This window comes from Lepisosteus platostomus, chromosome 6 (genome assembly GCF_059453375.1).
Source record: "Lepisosteus platostomus isolate fLepPlt1 chromosome 6, fLepPlt1.hap1, whole genome shotgun sequence".
NCBI classification, from domain to species: Eukaryota; Metazoa; Chordata; class Actinopteri; order Semionotiformes; family Lepisosteidae; genus Lepisosteus; species Lepisosteus platostomus.
Window position 1 is genome coordinate 54,942,724 of NC_142616.1, and position 21,321 is coordinate 54,964,044.

The 21,321-nt window shown below is 37.3% G+C and overlaps 1 protein-coding gene across 2 annotated transcripts in view; it reads right to left on the bottom strand.

The window, feature by feature from the left end:
• Positions 1–21,321, bottom strand: part of tex264b (testis expressed 264, ER-phagy receptor b) — a 148,124-nt gene that overhangs the window by 9,464 nt on the left and 117,339 nt on the right. Inside the window, exons 3-4 of one of the 2 annotated variants that reach the window (XM_088636399.1) lie at positions 12,804–12,972; positions 12,045–12,071 (exon numbers count right to left, since the gene is read on the bottom strand). In XM_088636399.1, coding sequence (XP_088492525.1) covers positions 12,045–12,071; positions 12,804–12,972 — 196 coding nt within the window. The remainder of the gene's footprint in view (positions 1–12,044; positions 12,072–12,803; positions 12,973–21,321) is intronic. The other variant, XM_088636400.1, reaches the window with a different exon arrangement.

Consider the following 21,321-nt stretch of genomic DNA (forward strand, 5'->3'; position numbering starts at 1 on the left):
CAGGATACCCTGATCGATCACAAGAGTATCTCGGAAGCACAGCACAGCAAGTACTGTACCACGGGTCAAATTGTATCTGCTGGGTGTTTTGAGTGATATCGTATCATATCACTACCACAGCAGTAAGACGGAAATTAAAAACACATTTAAAAGATTTGTAACGAACACAGTTAAAAGAAGTAATGTTGTAATAAACAACAAAAGAGGGAGGTGTTTACTTGTGGTGTTAAAAATGAAAAGTACAGTATGTGAGAATCACAAGGTGAGCTGCTATCTTATAAAACTGCAAGACCATAATAAACGTGTAACATGTTTACAGCATTCCTGAATAAGACTCCAAGAAATAAATAAAAAACATTGTATGAAAGAAATCGATTGAAATTCAGCCTTGCACATACTAATGTACAGTAGGTAAAACTGTTTCTGCAACATGTTTTTTTCTTACCAATTAAACACATTATGGATGCAGAAACTGCACTTATTTATTATAATGAGAGACCTACTGTATGTGTGATCTCCCCTTACTACCAAATGAGCCAGGTTTACCAGAAAGACCAAAAGATTGAAAGCAACTATGAGGCATTAGTTTAGTTATGAGTATTTCACTTGGTCAATTACTGTAGATTAAATCTTAAACTAAAATAAAATTGGGGTTTCTTTACATTCTTTTAACACATTTTTTTCAAAGAATGAAAGGGGAAAAAAAAAGTCAAGATACAACTAAGATTATATTTCATTTTAATTAGAAGAATCCTCAATTTCATTGCACTTTAGAAGTGCTGGCACATTACAATACTCCTATTGAAATTTAAATCATTAAAAACATTTAAAAAATAAAAGCTTGTGAAAGAGAACAGCCCCAGCTGATCTTCCACAAAAATACCCCAAAATAATGACACAGATCCAACATCTTTATATGTATTCTTCAGCTGAAGCTGTTTTGGTTCCTTCAGAACACTTGCCTGCATTAGTTGCTAAATTAGTCCCAGTGGGATTATTAAATGAGAATCAAGGTCTTGTTCTTAAAATGTAAAAAAAACAGAGCAATAAACTTCTAATATAAAACTGAGATAACCAATAGCTAATAATGTACCCAGGCTATTTCAGGTCAAGACTGAATAATGAATGATGACTGAATAATACAATGGTGAAGTGCAGATTTTAACTCGGAAGATATCCAAATACTTTATAAAATATCATATCAGATAACCAAACTACCACTTCAAAAACTACAAGCCTCAGAGCAATCATGATGGTCTGATTTTGACAGCACCCATACAACAGCATGGCTGGAGCCTGTGACCACCTGGGAAACACAACTTAACTGAAACCCCCCTCCACATTACCTCTTAATTATTCTTTTTAATTTATGGGTTTTGCACAAAGTAACTCATTATACTATGATCGATATCATTATCCTTAGAAACAGTATCCTTTCATACTTTTTTTTTTTGTACCCATAGCCTGCTTCAATATTTTCAACGCAGCATGATTAAATGTCCCTAAACTCACCTATGGTCACGAACTTTGGGTAGTGACTGAAAGAATGAGATTGTGAGTATAAGTGATGGGAATGAGGTTTCTATGTAGGGATGCTGGGATTACTCTCTGTGGCAGGATGAGGAGCCCGGCAGTCCAGGAGGACCTTGGAGTCAAGCCGCTGCTCCTCCAGATCGAGACAAGCCTGTTGAGGTGGTTTGAGCAGCAAGTGAGGATACTTCCCACTGGAGGTGTACTGTACCACTGGGAAGTGACCCAAGGCAGACTGAGGACACTCCCTCGACTGGCCTGGGAATCCCTGAAGAGCTGGAGACTGGTGGCTGGAGACTGGTGCTGGGGAAAGGGAAGTCTGCTCTGCTCGGCCTGTTACAGTACCTCCTCACCAGGAGTCAGAAAATGAGATGAGCATAATAAAAAGTTCTAGAGCATGAATACAAGACACGTTGATGGTAAGGACGACACAGTCAGCTCATTAGTGTTCATAATTCTAGACGTTAAGTAAGCCTATCATGACATTGGGAAAACAATATGTATGTGAAGGCTCCCAGCATGTCTTCCTCCGGAACTTGTCCTGAAAGTCGATTCCATACATTGATAGATTCATAATTCTATGAGTAAAAAGTGTTTTCCAAGGTTCACCACAGGACTGACTTTTAACTGACAGGACTGACTCTCCTCTGTTGTATTCACTGCACTTGCAATGTCTTTTGTTGACCTCAATTACATTTTTCTCTTAAAAACACTTATTGAGCCTCAAACGTTAAGTTCATGTGACAACGCCTATCAAAATTTTCCATGTACCCTTGGCTTCTCATCTGATATTCCAATGAGAACAAAAGATGAAGGCATCTAAATCTTGATGAATCTTTGCTCTTTAGGGATGAGGAAATGAATGAAGCTCCAAAAACATGAATAGAAGATTAGACAATCATCATCTGGAAGATGGCCTGAGATCACCTCGGAATACTACTGCTGAAGTGCTGTCTGCTCACAAGTGATTGATCATCTCAAGCAAACAGAAACAAGGATTAATGATTCCAAAACCTTAATATGCTGCTAGACCTGAGACAGCTTAGACAGGGTTAAAGAATTAGTGCTGTGCTATCCATCTACGCATCTCTTTATAAACTGTTCATTGCATATACAATATGATGTACTGTAATTCCATTTCAAGCTACACAAAGGGCTCAGTGTAACATTTTTGACCAGTAGTACTGGCATGCATATCAATGGTAAATCTTAAGTCAACGCTTAGGAAAACATAACAATAAAATACCTGCTGGTTTGCATATTCAATTTCTCCCACCCCCAAGGCATAACATTACACAAGACTGAATAGTTTAAAAACTGACAAAATAGACGATATGATTTCATTACGGTTTAAAGCTCAGAAACCCAACAGTTAAGATGATTTTCATGATTTTGTTCAAGCTACTTGCATCATTACTATACAAGTGTGTAGGATAGAGTGGGAAGGTTTGTTTTTTAATGAAAGGCTTTCCAGCCTCTATTAAAATGCAATGGCTCAATTTGGCAACCAATCTCCTTTAAGCTATTTTCAAGAGGATGCACATGAGATAAGGATTCATGTATTAGGCTGCGACATACTGTTGCAGTCACAATCATACTAAAAAATAATGCTGTTTTCCATCATATCTCTATCAGCTCTAACCAAGACTTTCCAGGCGTGTAGTACACTAAAATAGTGACAATTTGTCCATCCAATACCAACCCTAATAACTATTCAAATGCTACTGTAGCACTAGAAGGTTGTTTCAGCTCAGATAATTCCTTTTTAGTAATATATGACAAATTGGAAAGGAATTTCAAAGTTCAATAAATCCAGCCTCTTCCTATTTCAGAGGTAAGGTAAAACAGGACTACAGCTAATAGTGTTTTTAGAGGAAAGCAAAGAAATGTGCTGTCACTGATTGTGTTGTTTCTATGTATAGTATTTCAAGCTAGTATGGCATAGTGTCTGTCCAAACTGTTTTTTTGTTCTTGTCAAAGCAAGATGGAGGAGTGTTCTGCAATTCAGCCCCTAAAATCTGCATCTTCTTCTTGATACATAACATGAAGATGAACAGATTCCAAAAGACTATTTATTAGAGAAAAAATAGACTAGTGAGATGAAAAATTGATCTTGATGTGCCTACATAATACATATTTTCATTAAATATTGTGATCTATTAGCAAGATTATCTAATTTGCTTTCCTAAATCTCCAGACTGCCAGTATATGTTACAAACATCTCTTTCAATGAAAAGGCAGCATTACTCATTCTTTTCATGAGTATGATCTGTTGTGTGATAAATTCAATTCAGAAAAAAGCATAAACAGCATAAACGGAAAGAAAAAAAAACATCACAAAGTAATTTTTATTTTTACAAGAAACTGGTATTACTTTTAATCTGTACATTATTTTCCCTATCTTCTAAACTTTTCTGAAACAGAAAAAAAAACTGTCACTATCAAATCCTGGCTGTAAGAATTGTTCCACCTCTGCTCTAGTTGACAACTGTGCCAGTCTCTGTTATCTCTGCCTTCTGAACTATACAAAGCTAACAGCATTGCTCTTAAACTATGTTGATCCTAGAGTGAAAAACCCTGGGGGCTCAGAATCACTGAAGAGTCGGTCTGCAATGCTGCAGAAATTCTCTGGGATTATGGGAAAAATATGATGCTAATTAAAAGTCCATCTCTAAAAGCTTCCAGAGTCCTTTGGTCAACATCAACTTGCCAGTCTCTCTTAGTTAAAAAAAAAAACACTCTTCATGCATTTTTATAGCAAAATATTGTAGCAAACCAATCAATAACAAAAATACTCATGTCAGTTAATTATCAGTTATTGAAGTGCACAAAGCTTAATCTGTTTTACTATATTTCTTATCAGAATATTAGTATAGATTTTAATGTGCAAAGAAACATTTGCCAGATCTAGGGTTTGACTAGTAAAGTGTTTGTAAAAGAGATGCTGAGTACTGAGTACAACCTTCATGTGAAGAATAAAAAGCATGCATACAGTATGTTTAGAGAGCAGAGATCCTGCTGTTCCCTTGATGTCAGAGAGACATGTTTTCTAAATATTAAAGAGATATCTAATTTACTCACTTGCTATTCGCTTATAGCAAGTAACTTATAAATCACTTCCTTTATATTATCAGGAAATGTGCATTGCAGGCACATACTGTACAAGACACAACACAAAACATAAAACATTTAACACAACATGAAACTGTTAACAACTAAAAAACATACATGCATTAGACGAGGAAAACAATTTAGCAGCTTACGTACTGTAATCTTTACAATCATGAAAAAACAAACAAACTGGGTCATCATTGTGTGAGACAGATGACAGAGTTTAAACTCCATCTATGTTTTACAGAATCATATGAAAACCTTTATCCATGAGCCTTTGATGATGATGAGCTAGTGCTGAATTCTAAATATTTTGATGGAACTGCTAGCACATTTCAGTGCTGTGAGCTGCTTTTTAAATTATTGCTTATATAACAAGAACAAAAGCATTGATCAGACTCTAAGCAGCTTCACTGACCTGTACTCTATAAACAGAAACTCTAGGGCAGGCACAACATTTTACTGTATATCTTAATTAAGCTTGCAGTTTTTGAGTAGGAATGGATGAATTTACTTACATACTGTACATTCTAATGCTCAAACCCATTTGGCTGGTGAACAATGGCCTCACTATGAAGACTGGGTCCTATACAGTGGCTGGAAAGACACACTGGAAGCACACACATTGATATTCACTACTGGTCCTGAAAAGCCTCAGCAATGCATTTGTAGAGGGATTTCAGGGACTAAAAACTAGGAACTAGTTGTATTTAAGACCAAATAAGTTAATAATTGACTCTAGCTAGTAAGAACAAACCAAAAGACCTTGTAGCTCCAGTATGAAGAGTGAAGATCACTGAGTTACATGAAGTGATACACAACAGGAACATCATCCTTCAGCCAGGAACATCCTGTAAGAACAGCTGATCTTTTTTTGTTATCTGAAAGTTTAACTGTGTCCTCTATTTTGTGTTTCAGAGTCATTGGGAAAATACAAACCGGAGGGCACAAGTGAGAAATAAAATGAAAGTGCTTTTAAAACCAAGGACAGGATGCACTGAAAAAGGTTGTAGGAGTCTGGAACAAGCTACTGTACATACCCTGCCATGATATTTAAGCTTCTTCCATGGAGAGGTTGGATAAGATCCTTGCATCACTTAGCTACTCATTCTGTACTGTTCTGCATATGTAAGTACAGTACAGTATGTATTAGGTGAGCTGGAGGTGGTCTTTGTGTTTAAGTTTACTGTCCAAATTTAATTACCAGAACAGGTGTTTATCACAGTCTGTGATGACTGTAGTGTATGAAGAGACCGTTACAATACTATCTACTGTATATAATGTAATGCTAGTCTGCATTCTCCAGAGAAATGTGTGCACTTAGCTAACCTGAGGAGACAAAAATGCTGTGGCCACTCAATTGCAGATATCAGCACTGAGACACCACTTCATAATACAAGAAACTGTCCTTAATGGTGGTGTAAAGGGTGCCCCCAGTGATTTTAACTCACTGGAAAAGAGTGGAAATGAAAGGTTCTCAGAGCCTAATTAAAGAATAACACTCACAAAGTTGTTGTTTTCTGTAAGTCCTCATTCTGCTGTTTGGATTAATAAATCTATAATATGAAGAAAAAAGGAAGCCAACATTCATATTTGAAATGTTCATGGTTTTCTAATATTTATTAAAGCCTTACACATCATGAATCTCATTTCTTCAAAACAAGACTAAAAACATCAAAGCACAAAACTCACAATGCACTGCATGAAATCTTTAACAAGCATTTTTTAATGAGTAAATACGTCCTTTAAGGAGAAAGATGTGATTATTTTACTACTTTCTAGCACAACACAACTTAAATGAGATAAGTTGGAATGGGAAATAAATTGCAAGGGCATTCAATTACTGAACATGGCGTTTAAGGTCATAGTCAAGGGATCACGGCTCAATAGAAACTTGTAGATCGGTCAGTCCATGTATTTGGGCTGTATACTGCATATGAAACTCAATGGAAAATCTCCAGAATAGGCAATAGATTAGGCAAGACTGAAGATTATAGCAAGGCACACTCAAGCAGATGGCAGGCTTGAATTTGAATCCTGAAGTACAGATGTTTAAATACGAGGCAAGAAGTGTGGCTCCTTGATAAATACTATGACAGGTGCTTTTGCCCATTCAGATTAAAAAGCTCTGTGATAGGGCAGCACCTGATCATTTGTTGTTGAGGTTGTTTTTCATTTGTGCTTTTTGTTGTTTTTTTTCTGCGACTCGGGGCACACAGAATGCAAGCTCCCACAGACAGCTGGTGAGCTAGCATTCACACCTTAAAGGCCTACCAAGGACTACATATAGTAACAAGACTTTAAATATTAACAGTGACTACTCCATTTTATTATTAGTATTAAAGGCCTTGAACTGCATTTTTGCATTCTGGAGCACAATTCTTAATGATATCCAGACCTTAAAGACAGCACTTTCATGTCTGCCTGTGGGCAGTATTTTAACACCCTGTCCCCACTGCAACACAAAACAACACTCCCCCTTCACCTTGCAAAGAGAGAAAATGTTGTCTTACTGGCAGAGAGTTTATAAAAGTAAAGACACCAAGGACAGCATGCCCCTTGCTACTTTCTATAATACCATAAATATGTTCAACACATAGAGAGTTAAAGCACTTCTTTTGTCAACAGTATGGCTTTAACAAGCACTTCTGCTTGACTACGTTTGACACTTTGTTAGAAAGCTCATAACACATTGAGGAGAAATAGCAATATCCCTCAACATAAGTCACAGAGATGAGAGTCACCATTAAAAAAAGAATAAAATAAAAAAGTCAACTGAAAGGATACTTAATTGTCAATCTGAATTGATGTTCTAAAATTCTTATTATTATTATTGTTGTTATTGTTGTTCTTATTCTTAGCATTATTATTACTTATTTTGTTTCTCTGCCAATTGCATTTCTTGAAGGGGTGTCACTTCAAATCATTGTCCACATGCAGAATGTCCCCTCGCAGATAAATTCATCACAATTACCAAACCACTGCTAAGGAGGGAAATTAAAAATAATATTATTAAGAGATCAAAACAATGAGACGCTAAAAACCCAAATGGGTAATTTGTAAATTGTGTAATTTTAGGGCCCGTAAAGAAAGTATCAGTTACATTTTACATCAATATAAAATCTATTATTAAATTCTATAGCTAGTACCCCCAATTTGGTAAAGGCAGTCTGGTAAATGTTTGGTCCAGTGATTGCATTTATGCATGGTTCCAGTTTTGAAGTATAATATAAATAAAAAGTAAGACGGTAAAAAAAATTGTCTTGTTCTTAAAGGGAAAGAGAAAGGTACTGAAACACTTAGAAGCTAAAAGCATTTAATAATTTGAATTACATGATGTATTTTCAAGAATATGAGCCTATGCTGATACATGTAAGCAATCTTGCAGTTTGATTTGCACAGATTTGATTTTTAAAAACTTCCCATTAGTTGCAGTACTTTAGCTCTAATTGTCTGAACTCTAATTATCTAAGTAATTCACTTCACCCCATAAGCATTCAATTAGTGGGTGCTACTTATTTCTATGAAAATAATGACTATCATACAGTACCTCTGCAGAGGCATCTTTTACCAGGATATACAGTATTACCAATGCAGAAAATTGTCATGTACATGCTCAGGTAAGGTAAGAGTTAAGAAGGCTGCCTATTGCTGCTGTGAGACTCCAGGGCAGGCTGAGAGCTATGGACTAAGCCTCAATGTGGATTGTTCTCCGAGTTTTACTATCTGGGTTGGACAGCAATCTGTAGACTTGAAACATTCCAGCCCCTAGACTTGGTGACCAGCAGGCCAGCATGTGTCTTATTGAATAACATCAAATGGAAGGCAAGAACCACACAAACACTCACAAAAACCCCAAGAATTCCCTGAAAGTAATATCCTACAATAACATTGTGGAAGGAGAGAATTTGAAACCTATGCCTTCTGGCTCGATCTTAAGGATTCATACCTACAGCATGCACACTATGGTGAGCTGCATTTAAGTCTTAAGCCCCACAAATAGAATTTATGGCAGATGTGACAAGTTTATAACTAAAGCAATTTTGACTTGAACTAAACATCACATGGTCCTGTCCAGACATAAATGAGGTCTTGAGGCTGCACAGCACTGTGACTTTTTAATTCACATAATTCATAACATTCTGACACCAGAGCATGCCATGAAACTACAAAAGCTCTGTTTACTGAAGCATAAGTCAAGCTGCAACCTGAGGCCTTTAAGAAGTAGTCATGCAATTCCATACAGTGAAAAAAAATATTTGGTATTTGACCAATCTTGAAGGTTTGAATATAAATGGAAAATACTATATTGTAAACCTTTATATATGACAGCAATTCTCAATCCAGGTCTTTGTCACCCCGGTTCTTGTTTCAGCTCTGGATTTTCATCAAACACTGAGTTTTTTTTATCTATGATCATTCTAATCAAATGAAAGGATGAATGAGATATACAGTACAGTACTGCATTTGCAAAAGTCATATTTTGCAAGTGCCTTGCGAAAGTATACATTTTTCCAATCATATCCCAGCTTGATGAATGACAAAAAATGTACACAGTTTTTTTTTAATTGACTATTTTTCCATCAACAGTTATTCTGGTCAAGCCAAATATTTCTTTAAGGATGAAAAAGCTACGTGTTAGCTAACACTGCAAAGAATAATCTAAAAAAATACATTTTTCCAAATTCTGTTTACATCACCTGTTGTGGAAAATCATTGGAAAGGGGTGAATACTTTTGCAAAGCACTGTACGCAGAAATGGAGGATATCTGCTTTACAATATGTGGTGCTTTTAAAAATTGGACTGGACTGTATAGCAGATAGATCTGACATTAATTAACAATGACATTAATAACCCACGACTGCTGCTGTGAGATGAGTCCGATCCTGAATCCATCAATGGCTTAGACATTTTGAAAGAATTACACATGAGGCATCATGTACAGTACTAAACTATCATCCATTCATTTTCCAGCCACTTTATTTGGTACGGTGTCATGGTGGAGTTCAAGTCTAACCCAGCGAGCAACGGGCTCAAGGCAGGATACATCCTGGAGGGAACAGACATGCACACTCGGACCAATTTTCACCAGAGGCCAATTAACCTACTGTACAAGCATGTCCTTCGACTACGGGAGAAAACTAGAACGCTGTGTGAATGTGGGGAGAACATACAGACCAAGAATTCAAGAATTCTCAGTTTATTAATCAGACAGTGAATTACTACAGAAACATGCCCTGTAACTGCACCTGGCGTAGGTAATAAGTCAGGATTAGTCTGCATAATCTCCCAGAGCGAATTAGTATTAATTTTACTGCAGTGCTGGAAGCACTTTACACAGATGAAATCAAAACAAATGTTTCCAAATATTTCAGATGCTCTTAGCATTCTACAGACGTGATGATTATGTCTTTAAAAATAAGGTTGAAGAATTTATACTACAAAGAAACTTGAAAATATAAATATAATATTTAAACAGGACTTGCTAGTTTTCGTTTTCCAAGACAATGTAGCCAGCAGGACCAAAGAATAAAACATGTATCAGTTGATGTTAAATGGGAGGAAAACTGAGTCAAAATTCAAGTAACAAATCCCAATAAATGTCAGGGATCATAAGGAATCAGTGAGGTAAATATCTTCTGAAGCCTGTGGAGTCTCACTACTGACTGCTGAGATAGGAAATGTGTTCCACAGTGTAACAAGGAATGTCCTTCTAAATGCCCTTACCCACTGGCTTCAGATAGAATAATATCACAGCTGTACTCATAACTCTCCAAATGGGTGACTCTAGCCCAGTCATCTAGTCACACTTAATACAGTGTCACAGCTCAGTTTTCAAATGATTTATATTGTGACAAGTTAATATCTCCGCTTACCTAACTCAAGACCTTTTTACTAGAGTCCCGTCAGGGTTTTTTTTTCTGTTTTCTTTTAATGGTAAGGCTATTCATCTTGTTTGACTGCTAGCACTTTGAAGAACATGCTCAAACTGACAGAGCAATTATACAACCTCATCTATCAACAGATCGATGCAATCAATAGAGGGAGTAGCAACTGGAAAAATACATTTCAAAAAGTCTTTGTTCAGCCTCTGTATAGTCTTCAATATGTAATCAACATGCCACACGTCCAGCTCAGCAGTGTGTTATTGGCCTTCTATCTGGCAGGTACAGCTATAACCCTTACACAACCTCTTTTAATGAAGAACAGAAATGCTGCACAATAGATTGAAATGAATCCTGCCCTCAAAGCAACATATAGCAATTCACTATTCACTCCTCATTTCTTATTAATAACTCTAAAGAAAAAAGGTGTTTGTTGTGATCTGTAGCCTGCATAGCACCAACAAGAAAGAACGTACCACATTTGATGAAACCTTATTACCAACAAAACCTTAAGTTTCACAATGTATAAAATCTGGACTAAAATAGGGTTCAAAGATGGTAGCTCCTGGGCTGAGACAACATAAGATGAGGTTTTTCTTATCAAAAAAGGTTCCTCTGGCAGAATTTCTACAAAGAACGCTCTTGAATAAGAAATATTGCATTTTAGAATAAGGAAGATCAGACATATCTATCATTATCACTTTGCTTAACTGACTCTTTTATCCAGAGTAACCCAGTACACCTATACTACATACAACAGGGCATGTTAGTGCAGCAATCTGAGCATACCACTTCCCTCAAATATCCTGTGCAACAGCTGTACTCCACCCAGGATTTCAACACCCAACCTTCCAGCTACAACCCTAACCAATACTACACAAACCAATACTGCCTGAAAAAGAATGCCACATTCACAGGGTATTTATAGAGTCTCACGGTCTCCTCCAAAAAGAATCTATCTGTGACTATTCATCCGATTTCCAGGAAATTCTCAGTATACACACATGCAGACATGGGCATGCAAATGACAGTGGAGAAGAAACAGCACTTGAAGAGATACGGAGAGCCACTAAAGTGTGGTTGTTCTCAGGGAATGACTGCAAGAATGTACAGTATAACCACCCTGTATATTATAAAGTTTCCAAATGTTTTTACTTTGTTGCAGTTTGGGGCAATTTTTGTGTTGACACTGAACAAGTCTACCAGACTTCAAGGGTTGAGTTGCACCTGAAAAGCAAAGCGAGGCTCACAAACCGAAGATCTGTAAATTACGTGCATAAGCATAATAAATCAAACACTACTGTAAGACATGCAGTACGTTGAAAGGTTTAGAAATTTGGGGGAAGCCAGGGCTGCCGGATTTGCACAGGAGGGCAGCAGTGCATATCATCGTCCATTCGTTATCTGACAAGTTGATTCCTTGTGTGGGCAGGCAGGCAAGGGGAAAGGCAATGAGACAGCATAGTGCAGTGCTCTCTCATGTGGAGCCAAACCACTGTTTTGCATTTCCATCTTACCTTGAAAGAGATTCACATCCACCTTTTCTACAACAAAAACAAACAGTACACCATCTTAACTCGGAGAAACGTAAAACAACGAACAGCAGGCCTTGGCTTCACGAAACTGTTGCTGCGGGTGATGTCCACCATTTGGAACCACCGCATAAAACTAACTCCAGAAAACCATAAAACCTTGAATTATTTTTGCATATATCATGTTTGAATTTATTATACCATTCTCTCTGCAACTTAATCCAAATTGACCAACATTAACATTGTCATAACTCAGCAAGCAGCAAAGATTTGATATGTCAATCTCAAATTTCAGCTTCCTCAGTAGAAGAGCCATAATGATAATGAGAATAAAGATATTTGTAATCATTTTAACAGTTATTTAATAATAGATATTTTGGCAATAGGTCATAGCAAAATGTTAAACAACAATTAAACAAAGCTTTCCCAAATATGTGCTCTGTTTCCCAAAAAAGCATTGCACTCCATTCATTTCTACAGTTTTTTTTTTAAACAGTCTCATTATTCATACTATTTGTTACTTATGGAACACATTCTCATTTTTTGTTCAAGTGTATTGTAATATTACCAGAACAAAAAAAAAGAATCTAGAACAAAGGGAAAATATGGAAGATGAGTTTAAAGCTCTAGAACCAAAAGGGTAGGATTCCTAGACTTCTAGTCTATGAAGGGAAGGTCATGAGAAGAAAGCTGTAGAGTATGCTCTCTTGCAGATGTACTGAGAGGAGTCTGTTCAATGCCTACCTGTGATGTCTGTTTGCCTGTCCTCTGACTCTTCATCAGCCTGCAGTTTCCGTTCAGTGTCTCTGACCTCCGGTACATAGAAGTCACTCTGGCGAGCAAGAGGGCTCATGTAGTGAATCAGGTCTCCCCGGTAAATCTCAAGGAAGGGGTGAGCACACAGCTTTCGCTCCTGGGAAAGGAAAGAACGGAAACAAAGAATGGCTCAAACATTTGTCTCTCCTGTCACAAGGCCCACCCATGTCCCCAAAACCGTTGAAAGAACGTCTTAGAAGGATTCTGCAGTATTAAGAGCTGCCAGCCATTGTTACTACTCATTATTCATATTCCTTCATAGAGATTTCTCTCAGTGAGCATTATAATGTCCCCCTCACTTCGCCACTGACTGCATAATGGAACGAGAACTGAAGGCTGAGTCACTCAATTGACTGGAGAATTGTAATGTTTAATTGAGCTTATAAATAACTGCTATCTTCAGGGGTGTGCAATTAATTTGGTAAATACGTGCTGGTTTAAAAGATGTATTTTAATAACTTCTGATAGGTTCAGAAAATTCCCCAGGTGCGGGGAACTTGAAGTTCAAGTTCAAAAGCACAATGCTAAAAAGCCCTCAGGTACGTCAGCAGAAAATAGTGACAACTCCAGGCACCGTGAATCAAAATGTTTACTGGGCTTACAGAAGACTTTGGTAATATCATGCATAACACAGTTTTAACATGTCTGTTCAAAAACTAAAAGGGTTTTTAATTGAAAAGACATTGGGCTTTTCAGAACCAAAAAGGTTTGCTCAAATTTAACTGTACTTTAGGTATCAGATGTATGCACTAAGCACAGAAGTAAAACTTTCAAATAATGTCATCACACTATCTGAATTACTGTAGTCTCAACATCAGGTTTTCCTACACAGGAAAAGAGCTTTATTTCTGTATCTGCTCTTGTCAGATTTGTTTTGCTGTTATTGTTTCTTCCTTGATTTCTGGTCAAAAAAAGGTCATTTTTGAAGTACAATTTGTAAACAAATAAGAACAATATGTCCCTGATTTAGCAAAACGCATTATCTAGAGCTAGTTTCATCAAATGAAACGCAGTGGTATGCATTTTCAGAGTGCGGCCTGACTCCAGGCGAAGCCTACAGCACAGGAAAGGTGAGGCCCAGTTCGGCTATACCATGTACAGTATATCGCCTTCAGGAGCCAGCCTGGATATCGCACTGACTTAATGGAAAGAGCTTCAACTGAATGTGTTCGCTACAGCTGCCCCGATCTCCCACCAGTTCAGTCATCTGTATCCTCAGCATGCAAGCAGCTGCCTGTCAGTGGGCTTCAGGAGCATTCGTCCTGCAGAGAACCTGCTGCGTTTCCACTCCACAGAGCGCCAAGCAGCTGCCTCCAACTTATTTATTATTTTAGTTCTTTACACAAACTTCAAGTGAAATCAGACTCCCAAGGAAAGCTGCAAGAGAGAATGAAACTGTCACCACTTGGGCACTTCTGCCATTAAATACTGAAGAGCACTTGCGCCAGTGTTAAAATTCTATTTCTTTCCTTACGGTCATGAAATATAAATTAGCCTGAAATGTGGTCATCATAATAACTACTTTTATAACTAAAATGGTTTATATTTGGGGAACAGTGCTCCTTACGGTATTTCAGCATATTCACGTTAATACCATGAGGTTTATTGATGTAAAGTGGATTGCTTTACCTAAAAATTGGCAGCGAGAAAAAAACCTTGAAAATGTCAAATGCTTACAACATGACAACAGGATTTCAGAATCTCTGTATTACGATAGTGGAGGGCACTTAGCAGAAGAGGAAAAGTCTGATAAGTGGGATTCAGATAATTGCAATTCTACGGGACTGCATTTGAAACGAGATAGAAGCTGCACCTCCATTCATGCATTTCCCCATCACAATTCAATTGTGGATGCTCCTTACATCTCTTCCACTACCCCCTCCCCCAATATATCCTCTGATCTTGAGTTTGATAGTTTTATTTAATGCATGAGTAACCTTTCTTGCTGTATCCCTGAATTGACTGTCCAAATTAAAACTACGTTGTTCTTTTCTGTCGGCTTTCTGAAAAGAGAAACTACCCCAACGGAGACCATTAGCCGACTCCCAGTTCATTAACTTTTAATTTTGTGCAGTTTTGTTATGCAGTGCACACAACTGATTACTGAACGCTTACCACATATAGGTTTAGAGCGAAACAACTTGCCCCAATTAAATTGCACTTAATGAGAGCATTTAATTCTGCCACAGACGAGACACAAGCAAGACTCAGCTAAAAAAAAAACTGAATTTTCTGATACATAAAAGGTGAGGGCAAAATATCAGAGAAATTTTGCATTTGAAACTAATTAGGATGCCCCTTCAGCCAAATTGTAGTTCCGTTTTTATCTATATAATTGTAGTCACTCAGGAAACTGCTGAAAGGTGATTTAACACTGATGTTCTGTTAAATTGATCTCACACAAGCTACCTATACTGTATCCTATTGCAGCTCAGCTGGAACAAGAAATATTCAATTTCAGAACACTTTATTTCTCTACATTTTAAATTATATGTGCAAAAACTTTCACAAAGTTTTGTCGGTTTTTCAGGTCTGCCACATGGCTGTTACAGTATGTGATGTGCAACCTGTTCCTTAGAAATGGAGAATTTGTTTAAACTTATGTTTCTAACAAATACGGACTTTAAATAACATCTTCTGATCTTAAGCTATTCTAAAACAGATATTATTCCTCATGCTTACTGAATTAAACTTTTATTTCTTCAAAGGCTTTTACTGTGTTCTGGGAGTGGGGCACAAGCAGGGCAAGGACAGTTAATGTCTTCTTGTGGCTGTTTTTAAAAAAGTTCACCGCTGGCTTTAAACACCCCTGTGACTGATCAAATCCTAACATCATCGCACAATACTTCTGAGTTCTGTTAAATAGTGATCTTTTTAAAATGAGTACGAATGTCTTCAAGGTATAGTTCTTAATTTCAAGAACACTTAGACACCAATCATAGAAGACCATCTACTGTACATTTAAAAAATGCCTTTCTTTAGTATGGAGGTTCAGAAATCTAGTTCATGGCGCAGTGTTAATAATCTGTTCATGCAAATACGAGAATATCTCATGATTTACAAGGCAACGATACAGGAATCAATCTTGCTTCTAATGTGTATGTATACTGTATCTAAGGAACAAGTAATAGGTTTATTCCATACTGAAAAGAGAAGAAAAAAAACACAACGTTTCAGCTGTGGAGCATTATGTACTTTATCTATAAAATAGGGAAATTAGCTCTTGCCCTTTTTCAACACAGAATTCCACAGTGTTGTGCTACTCTCCAAGAACGTTTCTTGGAGTACCTGCACTACTGTCCAGCATCACAGATAATTTCCAGTGAACTAAACGAGCATTAAGATTGAGAGAAGTAACAAATATTAAGATTGAGAAAACCTCCCAAGGCAAATGTGAACCCAGATCTCCTCCAATAACCTGAACATTTCAAATGGCTGACTGAGTTCTTATTCTACATGCTATTTTACTCACTTTCCCATGTGATGAAAAATATATACAGTACTTGCCTATGCAGCCAGCTTCCTGGAGCAGGCATAAGAATGGTACCTTACTACCACTGAATGGAGCTAAGTGTGCTCCAGCTAGAAAACCTGACAAACATGGCTGGGATGAAAATGTGGACCTTCCAGATGTCAGTCACAAGCTACGAATTTAGAGTTTAAGCTGTTAAAAAAGAACATTATAACCTAGTTAAAATATGTCCTTTGGCCTTATCAATGCTACATCCCATGATAAACTACTGAGAATCTGGATTTTATTTTTGCTATTTCTGCAACCTTGGTGGCTCTTGGAGGCTCATGATGGCCTTTAATTTGGAGAATGGTGTCCAAACTAGAGGCCATCATGGACAACATCTCCCATCCCCTCTATGACAGGCTTGTAGAAATGAAGAGCACATTCAGCAATAGACTGATTCATCCACGGTGTGACAGGGAGCGCTACAGGAGGTCATTCTTGCCTTCTGCCATAAGATTGTACAACCCATCCACCTTGCGTCTGGGCAGAGGCAACATTGACAGTGACCTGTTTCTGGACTGAACGCATCTACACATCTACTGCTACATCTGTTCTCTTTCTTTTCCCGTTTACAACCGTTTTTTGTGCAATACCCAGTTTTTTGTGCCAGGGACCCATGCAATACATTTATATTTATATCTATATCTATATTTATATTCATATGTGTGATACGATTTTTCTGCGTACTGTTCTGTTCTACTTTTTACGTTCTACACTCTATGTGTGTCCAGACTGTGAGTAACTCTTTTAGTGCTCCCCTCACTGCACTGATTGTATTGTATGTATTGTACTATTACTATTATTGTATCATTCGTTACACTGTGGCTGTGTTGTCTGTGTAAAGCTGCTGCTGCACTGCAATTTCCCTCACGGGATCAATAAAGTATCTATCTATCTATTTCATTTACCTTGCAAATGTAAACCTACAGCACTTTCTACTAGTAGTATTTTAACATTATTCAATACCCCCCCCCCAATGTATGATGATTTTGAGAAAAAACAAATATTGCAAGCCACTTTAAGAAAATATAATAAAATTTCTCTTCTAGCTCAACTGTGTCAATTCTTCGTCAATTTTCATCAACTGAAATGCAAATATTCAGACAGATATCAGAATGCCTAGCAGAGAAGCGTTTAACTATATATCCAATTTCATTTTTTGCATATATGAGCTCTTACGTTTCTTAAACATGTACGCAAAGCACCATTTAGTATCATACTAGTGCTGTTTAATCTTCATTAGAATTGTCTGAGTTGATCAGTGTGATGTGCTACAGTTTTTCTTTCTTCCAGATGAACTATTTAGCCAATTTACTTTACAGTCCACTTCCACTTTTTTACTAATATTTACATTTTAATACTTTTGCAAGTACTGTAATATGGATTATTATCACTCCTTTATCAAAAAGGTTTTTGTTCCTGGTCAAGATCTCAGAAACCTGGAGTTAAGATTATGGATGCATGAGGCACAAGAAAGGACCGCACCCATGACATGAGGCCAGTACATCTCATAGGCAGTAAAAGGTTACACGGTTCATTTAAATATAGCTACATATAAGCTTCAGATTTTATTTAACATCACATGCATCACCACATCCTTTGTCAATATGACCTTCCATGTCATTTCAGAAAGTCCCTGCCCTACAACACCTTGGTGGACAAGTAACTGTGACCATGAGGTGCTGGTGTCATATCAATGTGCGGGTTGGAAATATGCATCTGGGATATTCTTAATAGGCTGCTAAGTGTTTTTTCTATGTTTACCATTGCATTGAAACATTAAATCAGAAACGAGATCAGCAGAATAAATGTAAAAGATGTTTAAGTTAAATTAATAACACTGTAATTTAGATATTTCTAATAAGCCACACATTTCAGGCAGCCAGTTGACTCTTCTGTCCAACTCCACATACTGTTTGTCACTGGTGTACTCGTGAGTACATCATTACATAATTACAGTATATATCCATCCATTTTCTAATGACTTTATCCAATACATGGTAACAGGGGAGCTGGAGCCTTTCCCTGCAAGCAATAGGCACAAGGCAGCATACTGTATACCCTGGATTGAACACCACTCCATCGCAGAGCACACACAAACACACACACTCACTCCAGGGCTAACCTTCCCAAAAGCCCATTTAACCTGCCAGTATGTCTTTACACCATTGGGAGGAAAAGGGCATACCCAGAGTAAACCAATGCAAACATGGGGCCAACACACAACCTCACCACACATACTGTAGCACTTCAGGAATTGAACCAAGGCGGAAAAGCTAATCACATCACCACCATATCGCCTACATCTGTACTGTATATATTACATAAAACAAACATGAATCAATGCAATCAGTTTGCACAAAAAACATTTACTTACAAAGTTCATATATTTATTTGAACACCGAATAATAAATGAGCCACTGTTACACTATAATCTACTGTGAGTATATAAACTATGGCAATACCGTCTAGTAGGTACAGTATTTCAGTGTTCCTTCATCAAAAGGCCAACTTAAGCAATCAAAACAAAGATAAGGCCATTCTAATGATATTGTTGGAACAATAATTTGCTGCTATTAAACTTTTTTTCACTTGAATCTTGCCTTGTCGAAAAAAAAATGGTTAAATGTTCAGCTCAATGCTGAAAACATCCATTATAGACAGTATAACAATTCCTCCTGCAGGAACAATGTCTACGAAAACAGGAAAGCGATTTCACATCACTCCTGTTCTAGAAAGTTAATGGACACAGAAAGACCAAAATGAAAACTGATGTGTAAAAATAAGCTGCAAACTGAAGTGTGACGATGCTAATTGATGCTTGCTGCTGTGTGCTGACCTTTAAGTGCTTAGCTCTTACTGAGAAGACTTAATGGCAGGTCATTTAAAGACAAGCAAGAGCTATGTAGGGCAAACAGTGAACTAGCCTTAAAGACATGCTTTGCTAAAGATCTCTGAGCTGTCAGGGACACTAAAACTAGATATTCATTCTTGTATAAATTCTTTCTCCCAACAAAATTCATCTTTTTAACTGATAGATCTGGTCGAGCTGCTAGATTTGGAGTTAGAAAAGACACTGTCTGAATTTGGGTCAGCTGTTTTATAGTTTATGAATCCTATTTGGACTGTATTGAGCAGCTTTCATCTCTTTGAATATAATTAATAAAATGCATTGTGGTGCATTTCTTTGAGGAAAGACCTTACATTTCAGGACACAATTTCAGTAGCTGTTCAGGCAATTAAATCATAAACTGCTGCTGCTCTTGGAGAAATAAAACCTTGAGGAAAACAATTACAACACAGATAAGCCCCAAACGCATTTTCAGCAATAAAAAGTGAATATAATAAACATTGAGGTCACAAATGTTCTCTTTATAACAAGTAAGCGAGACTCTTAAAAATAATTATTTCAGCTGCACATTTCTTGTATTGAAAATGCTAGCTTTTTTTCATGGATTTTGGCATGTGGCTACAGAGCAGAGCTATTCCATTTTAGAATAAATGGATTAATAATAGTGTTCTCTAAACTTTCTTATTGAGCAAGCATATACGTTTACTGACTTTCCCTCTCTACTCTGAACAACCCCCGAAGCAAAGTAGCACTATGTTAAGTGTACCCGCAACTCTATTATCATTCTTCCTGGGATCTGGACTTGTGATCTATCCCAGCAAACTGCCGGCACACCATCAATTAGTGTCAAGAGTCAACTGAACTGTAACAGTGATCACTGCTACTGTGAAGTGCATGTGTACTGTGCCATAAACAGCATGCAGCCCACAAGAGCAGAAAAACAGAAGAAATAAGAAAAAGGCTTTCACAGCCACCAAACACCACAGGGAGCTGGACAGCTACAGGAAATAAGTAACAAAAAAAAAACATGATTTTGCTTGTTCTTGAGAAGGCCCAGTACGTCATGCTGAGATGTGTTAAGTCAGCCCACTGAAAATACGTATGCTTCTGCTCCTCTTGCGCCTTTTCCCTTAGACTGTCAGATGAAATTGAGGACTTTATTTGTGATCAAATTTTGTTTATAACCACATTCTCATATGAAGCAGAGAAGGCAGTCTGGCATGAAGAATGAACATCAACAGTTATTTCCATTGATCTTGCTCTAACATGTTCACCTTTCAAAAAGTACTCACTAAGATTGTATAACAGGTACAAGCTGCAGGCCTGATTAGGTTAAAGATTGAAGCAATTGTAGCACAAAATGATAAGGCAACACATTTTCCCATTTATTTCCTTCTGTTTTTCCTCATGAAATTGACATTGCCTTCAATGTAACTTTGCTAAGTTTGTACACAGGATATCTACTGTATATTGTGGTAATCACAACTATCAGCTGTTTTCAACCCTTAGTCCAACAGTCCAAGACTTCCCCCAGTATCTACAATCAGTTTGTTCATGCAAACATTGTGATTTCATCTTTCAAAGAGGTCTTCTTTTGTTCTCTTTCTTTCACTCTATCAATGTTACCATCAAGTCCCTTCTACAGTATATACTACTCCCATCTTTTGTTGTCTCTTTTCCCAAGGCTTTCTCTGCTTCATAGGACCATCTGTATATACGGTACTGTATTGTTCAATTTTTGTCTTCAGCTACCAGGTTTCAGACTGACAGATTAGAAAAGGCAGGGTCTTTTGGACAAAGACTTTCCTTTTAAAGCACAAAGAGATCCCCTATCAAAATAACAATCAATCTTGCAAATGCACTTTATCTCATTTTCATTACTCTTACTTTTTCTGACATCCTGTTTACAGTTGATGACTTTGGCTGACACATACTGTACAGTAAATGGTGACACATGTAGAGCATCCACTACTTCATCCATGATCAGGGATTCTGTTCTCTTCAACATCATCCCATACTGAATTGATAATTTCCTAGTTTTTGTAGCCAAAATTCCCATCTTAATTGCCATAAAATGG